Source organism: Arachis ipaensis, chromosome B3 (assembly GCF_059453495.1).
Source record: "Arachis ipaensis isolate K30076 ecotype BB chromosome B3, ASM5945349v1, whole genome shotgun sequence".
NCBI lineage: Eukaryota > Viridiplantae > Streptophyta > Magnoliopsida > Fabales > Fabaceae > Arachis > Arachis ipaensis.
In genome coordinates, this window is record NC_142438.1 from 38,785,329 (window position 1) to 38,792,069 (window position 6,741).

Consider the following 6,741-nt stretch of genomic DNA (forward strand, 5'->3'; position numbering starts at 1 on the left):
ACAGTCATCATTCATCAACGAAAAGAATGATGAGAAACAATGTGCTGCAGCAGCAGCAGTTCAAAGATTCAGCTCTTAAGATGATCTCATTGTGCTCCCTAATTATTGTAGGTGTAGTTGAAACAAAATCAACAATAGAACCATGCAACTCCTCCCAGGCATGCCCCTCACTTCTCTCATACCTCTTGCCATGGGACTCAATGCTATCCGAAATAGCAACACGCTTCAACGTGAACGTCTCTGATATCATGGCCGCAAACTCTGCCTTCCCAATAACAGCATCGTGCGGCAACGAAATCGTGAGAGCAGGATCAACGGTGAAGATACCAGCCACGTGTGAGTGCGTGGATGGAATCAGAAGGTCGGTGTCAGCAGTGTACAAGGTGAAAGCATCGGACACACTGGAATCGATATCAGAGGGTTATGGAGGACTTGTTAGTGCAGATCAAATTGGGAGTTTCAACAAAGCCGTGCCTTTGGTGGATGGAGATGTGGTAGTTATACCGTTGCCGTGCAGTTGCATGAAGAACCAGAATAATGGGGAAAGTGCGGTTTATATGTCGTATGTGGTTCAGAAAGGGGAGACACTGGGAAGCGTGGCGGCTTATTTTGGTACAACTATTTCTGATTTGGAAACTGTTAACGGTCTTGGACAACCTACCGTTCTACCTGGCGATATTCTATCGATTCCTATACCAGGTACCTACCTAAAAATCTTATACAAAGTTGGGAGTGGATCATCTCTAGTGAAAAAAAAAAAATTGGATACTGTTTAGTGTTTAATATAATCATTCATTTTTATCTCTTTCCTATTTAATTTTGGTTCCACTTAAAGATTTAAAGGGAAAAGCACTTTATTCTCTCAAATGTTTCTTTCCCTGCAAAGGATCCATTTCCTACAAAGTTACATTAAAAACTACTATATTTACTTACAAGCCAAACATGTCAAATTATTTAATCGTTGTGTGAGTAATTACACCTATAATGATTGATGACATAATCTTGTGTAGAAAATTGTAACGTCCTTTGCAGCATGTTCATCAGCTACCCTGAATTGGTACAATGAGAGTTTAATAGTTCCAAATGGCTCATATGCTTTAACTGCCACCAACTGTATTAAATGCACTTGTGCTCCACAGGGTCTCAAGTAAGCAACCATATGCAAATTCACTCTTAGTAACAATAACGAATTTTAATGCTTGTTGATCGATAAGCTATATCTTGTATTTGGCTAGGATGCAATGTTTTCCTTCTGGAATGGATGTACATTGCTATAATTTACGTTGCAAGGGTTCCAATCTTGCTATTGGGGATGAACATCTGGAATATTCCAATGCTGGATGCAATGTCACCCAATGTGTGTACCGTGGCCACAGGGGTGGAAAAATTCTGAGTAGGTAAGCAAATAAATTCAATAAACCTCTGCATAGCAGAATCCTAAAGAGCTACCCAAAAAATAATTTCTATTTTGGCTTCAATTTTTTTTGTCTTCTTGTAGCAACACGTTCTTTGTTTTACATTTTGCAGTCTGATAAACTCTTCTTATCTGCAATGTCCGGGTAACTTCTTCATATTTAGCAAGAGCAGCAGAAATTTCAGAATTCTGACGGGAAATGTTTTTTTTTTATCATTCTTTAATGTCTTTATTTTATTAATTTTATTTTATCTGTGTGTTCTTTTGGGCAGATAATAAAAACTCTAGTGCAGCTACATGTTGGCAACCCTCAGCACCAAATTTGGCAGACCCATTTGTTTTGTCTCCAAGCCCAAGCCCAAGCCTATTCCCCTTGCCCGTTTCTGAGGCTGCTCTAATGACTCATGCCTATGACTATGACTACGACTATGAGAGAAGGCTCCATCTGTTCTCATTCATCTGTCGTATGCTACACTTGTTCTTCCCAATGCTTCTACTTTGTTTTTTAATCTGATCAAGTGTAGGTTGATGATGCTGATTTGTGATGAATAAATCGTCCTAAATCATATGTGGTATGCTGCACTTGTTCTTCCCAATGCAATGGTACTAGTGTAAACACAGATTCCTCTGCATCTCACATTTGACATTTCATTATCCACTTGTGTTTCTGAATTCTGAGTATTGACCTGATAATAAAATCCAGTAACGTTTCAGAGAATTTGGAAAAAGCTGACTACCTGCTTAGGATAGTACTAGTAGGAAATACATAAATTAATTTTAATTATAAAAAATATATATATAATATATATAATTAAGATCAAAGGTTAAAATTTATTGAAATAGTGATGTTTTAATATACTTAAATGTTTTCCGTAAATATAACTCTACATTTCGTTATAAGATTAGATTCTCATTGAAATATAAATGACAAGAAGTACAAATAAATTCTAATCACAGGAATAAGAAAAATGTGTATGTATTTATTTAAGACTCATCATTATAATTTATATAGTGACCTCTTAGTTTAAATAGAATTTTATTAATCGAAGTATAGCGTCTAAGTATAATAATAAGGGTAAACTATTAAAACATACTTAAAAGTTATTTATATTGTTGATAAAAATAATTTTAAAAGATAAAAAGACAAATAAATTATTAAAAGATTTAAAAACATAATAAAAATATCAAATATCAAATATATATTTTTAAAATAAATTTTACAAATCAGATTTTGATATATTTTTATAAATATAATTAAAAAAGATAATTTTTCTTAAAATTTGATAATTTTATACCAAGAAAATGTTTTTCGATTTTTTTGGTGAATGATTGAAATTTTTTAGATTTTTTTGTTATATTTTTAAATTGTTCAAAATTTATTTATCGTTTATATATCAGAACTATTTTTATCATTTGTACGAATTTTTGGATATTATATTAGTTTACTTTCTAACATTACATAATAAAAGTATCAGGAGAGACATAACTTATATATAAGTACCAGGTTTCGAAGCTAGACCATACTTTTTTCTTTTTTTGGTGTCTGAAGGTAGACCATATTGATTCTGATAAATACGCGCAAATATGACTGAGAAATAACTACAAACACTAGTAGGCTTGGATAAAGTTGATAGTTATGGCTTATTGGCTTATAAGCATCATCACAAGGAACAGGTTTTGGCAATAATATCTTGCCCCAATTCTAGCAAGAATATCTATCTGAACGATAAGTTGCATTCATGAGGTCGTTTGAATAAAACACAGGTGTCATCAGATAATTTGATTCTACTGTTCCATCACTTCAAGATTTTAAAATGTATACCCATACCATCATGCATCATCACATTGATATTTGCATTATACTAAGATTCCTAATTAATATTTAGCCACATGGCACTAGTTATTGCATAGTAACACACAAATCTACGTTTGTTCTATCTTTACTTGCCTTTGTCCCCTTTTTTTTCTCGTCAGCTGTTAACTTCCCTGATAAGGATATATATAGATAATAGAGAATTTAGTGACAAGAATACATGTTGGAGAATTCTGCATATCCGACGGAACCCAAAAAATTGAATCTGTATATATACATATACACCCATCATGTGGCTTTGGTACATTTAAAATTTACTGGGAAAATAAATATATAATAAAATTCATGGTGATCTATTATTTGGATTTTGGACTGACTCCTATAATATCAACGGCCCCCTCGGTTGATTTGTATAGGTTGTGTAGACTTATGTGCTTTCTGTTACATCAGTATTGCCTTTCATGCATGCAATTCTGAGTTAACCTTAAACAGATAACATATCGGCAGAGAAACTAATTTGTTACCGAATAAATGAATTATGAGTTATGAGTTATGACCAATTTGTAAAATTTGAACCCAATGGTAAGAAATTTATCCGTTTCTTGACATTAGGATATACACAACAATCTTAATTATCCCCTTTTAGTTTCATCAATTAGATCAACTTCTGTAGAGCAAAGAAAGGAAACTAATAATGATGAGGCAATGAATACTATGTGTGGTTTTGAAACATAAAAATTGAAGGTGAGTCAAGCACGAACATTATGTAAATTAGACAGGGAAGACGAAGAGAATCTAATGGGTGAAAAGAAGTATGAGAAAGAGAGAGAGGAAGCGAAAGCCACATGAGTAGGGGACCGCAAGCAGGAATTTTAAAGTCTTAGGCGGAATTATTGAATCATAGGGTGGATCCCAACAAAAGCGTCTTACTCACAAATTTAACGCTCACCACTGCCCATAACACACAGTCGAGTAAACACTTAAACTTACCAGGTGCAGCTCCAAGTGGGGCCCATGTGAAATCCCGTTGTTACGAGCACAACCAATCACAATTCAGAGAACAAGATGAACATGAAATCACCAACCAATGGGATGTTGGATGAGCCCAAATTGGGGGGACCATTAGCAAAATGACCAAAAGTGCATGGGATGGTAGGGTTTCTCTCACACCACACTGTCAAGTCTCAACACACAAATAATTGAATTGAAGTGAATCATTTTTGGGGGTACCCCAAATAAATAGACTAAACACCTTGCAAAGTTCCTGTTGCAATTGCAACTTGCAAGCACTAACTAACTGCCATTTTCATTGCTCTGACAAGTTTGTTATTTTTAGTTCTTCTATGAGCACAGGCATGAAAGACGCAGCTGCAACTGCAACAAGTGCAAGTGCCTTGGGTGCCAAGACGGCCAGGGCTTGCGACAGCTGCTTACGGAGGAGGGCACGGTGGTTCTGCGCTGCAGATGATGCATTCCTCTGCCATGCCTGTGACAACTTGGTCCACTCCGCGAACCAGTTAGCGAGCAGGCACGAGAGGGTTAGGCTTCAAACGGCGTCGTGCAAGCTCACCAACAAGGTAACCACCGCACACGCATGGCACAGTGGGTTCACGCGCAAGGCAAGAACACCGCGCCACAACAACAACAAGCACTTAGCCTTGCAACAAAGGCTTAAGGACCAAGTTTTATTCAACACCGCTTGTGTTCTTCCCGTTGTGCCGGAGCTTGGAGTTGAAGAAACAGCTCTTCTGGATGATCATGAGAGCGAGGAGCAGCTGCTGTGTCGCGTCCCCGTGTTTGACCCTTTCGATGCAGAGCTTTGCAATGATGTGTACAGTGAAGTCAGGGACGAGAAGAATCACGAAGAACGAGGTTGTTGTGATGACTTGGAGAGCTTCTCTGAGTTTCTGCCATCGGATATGGATCTTGCTGAGTTTGCTGCTGATGTCGAAAACCTGCTTGGAAGTGGGATTGATGAGGATTCATTAGGAATTGATTGCAAAGAAGAAGTTCAAAGAGAAGATGCATGCGTTAGAGCCGAAACCACCATTAATATTAAGGAGGGTGCAATGGTAATGGTAAAGGTGAAGGATGAGGAGCTTGATTCAGATACAGCAAGTCATCTTCAGTCAGTTTTTGACATCACAAACGATGACGAATTTGATTGGAATATCGAATCGGTGCTCTTATCGACGGAGGAAAAGGCGACCGCTGCCGCACCAGTAAGTAATAATAGTGATAGTGTTAGTGAAGAGAAAAAGAGGGACATATTTTTGAGACTGAACTATGAAGAGGTTATAAATGCTTGGGCAAGCCAAGGTTCTCCGTGGACAACAGGAACCCCTCCTCCGTTCAACCCTCATGATCATTCCTGGCCAAATTTCTTGGTACTTATTAGTACTTCTCTCGATCTATGTATATGTATTTTTGTAGTAGTATTTGATGCAGATGCGCATACATATTTGTGAATTTCAGGATCCAAGTGGCGGAGATGTTCATCAGTGCTCTTCTTATGGGGATGGGAGAAGCGTGAGGGGACATGTTGGAGATGGGGGAAGAGAAGCAAGAGTATCTAGGTACAGAGAGAAGAGAAGGACTCGTTTGTTTGCTAAAAAGATAAGATATGAAGTGAGGAAACTGAATGCGGAGAAGAGACCTAGAATGAAAGGTAGATTTGTCAAGAGATCATGCCTTGTTGGAGGAGCCACAACTTCCTTTCAAACCTCCTATAACTGAGCGAGACTGACATCAATCAATCATTCAATCAATTTCCTTGTTTGCTTTTTCTGCAAATCTGGAATGCTTCTGTAACATAATAATATCACTACTATTCTAGGTCAGGTTTGGCTAAAGTTGTTGCTTGGGATTGAATCTCTCTATCTCTCTAGCAGGTCTCTTAGTTGGGTAATCAGATTTAGGAATTCGGGTATTCAATGTTGATGCATGCATTACCCAGTTAACTTTCTAGCTAGGCTACTGATATTTAACAATGTTTACTACATATATATATCAAGTTCAGATGTTAATTGTTGAATTAGTTTGTACATTATCTACATATATATATATATGCTTGTGACGATTTCGGTTTAATGTACTCCTTTGTCCCATGTACACGAAGAAGTAAAAAACAGGAGGGTGGTTGTTATATTAATTAGAAAGATGAACATGCTTACATACTAAGTTTACTTTCAGCAATGCAAATCCACCAAACTAGTTTTCACAATAAGCTATATGCACATGTGGGGATATAAAATGATGGAAACTTACGTGTGCAATCTTTTTTCAAGAAAAATTGATAGTTAAGACTGGTTAAATTATTAAATATATTAAATTATTTAAAAAAATTTTAATTAATTTCATAAAAAAATAATGATATATAAATTTTTATCTTTAAAAATTCATTGGAATGACAAAGTTACGAATAGTTGCATACAAATGAATAAATACTAAAAAGACAATAATATAAAATTATTTTATTTATTTTAAAACTTATATATATATATATATATGTATA

General features: G+C 36.1%; 2 protein-coding genes across 2 annotated transcripts; both read left to right on the top strand.

The window, feature by feature from the left end:
* LOC107634385 (lysM domain-containing GPI-anchored protein LYP6-like) lies at nt 1-2,086 on the top strand. The gene is made up of 5 exons (XM_016337903.3): nt 1-699; nt 1,033-1,147; nt 1,236-1,397; nt 1,528-1,559; nt 1,687-2,086. Exons 1-5 carry the CDS (start codon nt 27-29, stop codon nt 1,926-1,928), a joined length of 1,224 nt encoding a protein of 407 aa, XP_016193389.1. The 5' UTR covers nt 1-26; the 3' UTR covers nt 1,929-2,086.
* Nucleotides 2,087-4,239: 2,153 nt separating this feature from the next.
* LOC107630325 (zinc finger protein CONSTANS-LIKE 16) lies at nt 4,240-6,317 on the top strand. The gene is made up of 2 exons (XM_016333421.3): nt 4,240-5,614; nt 5,703-6,317. Exons 1-2 carry the CDS (start codon nt 4,571-4,573, stop codon nt 5,961-5,963), a joined length of 1,305 nt encoding a protein of 434 aa, XP_016188907.1. The 5' UTR covers nt 4,240-4,570; the 3' UTR covers nt 5,964-6,317.
* Nucleotides 6,318-6,741: the final 424 nt, after the last annotated feature.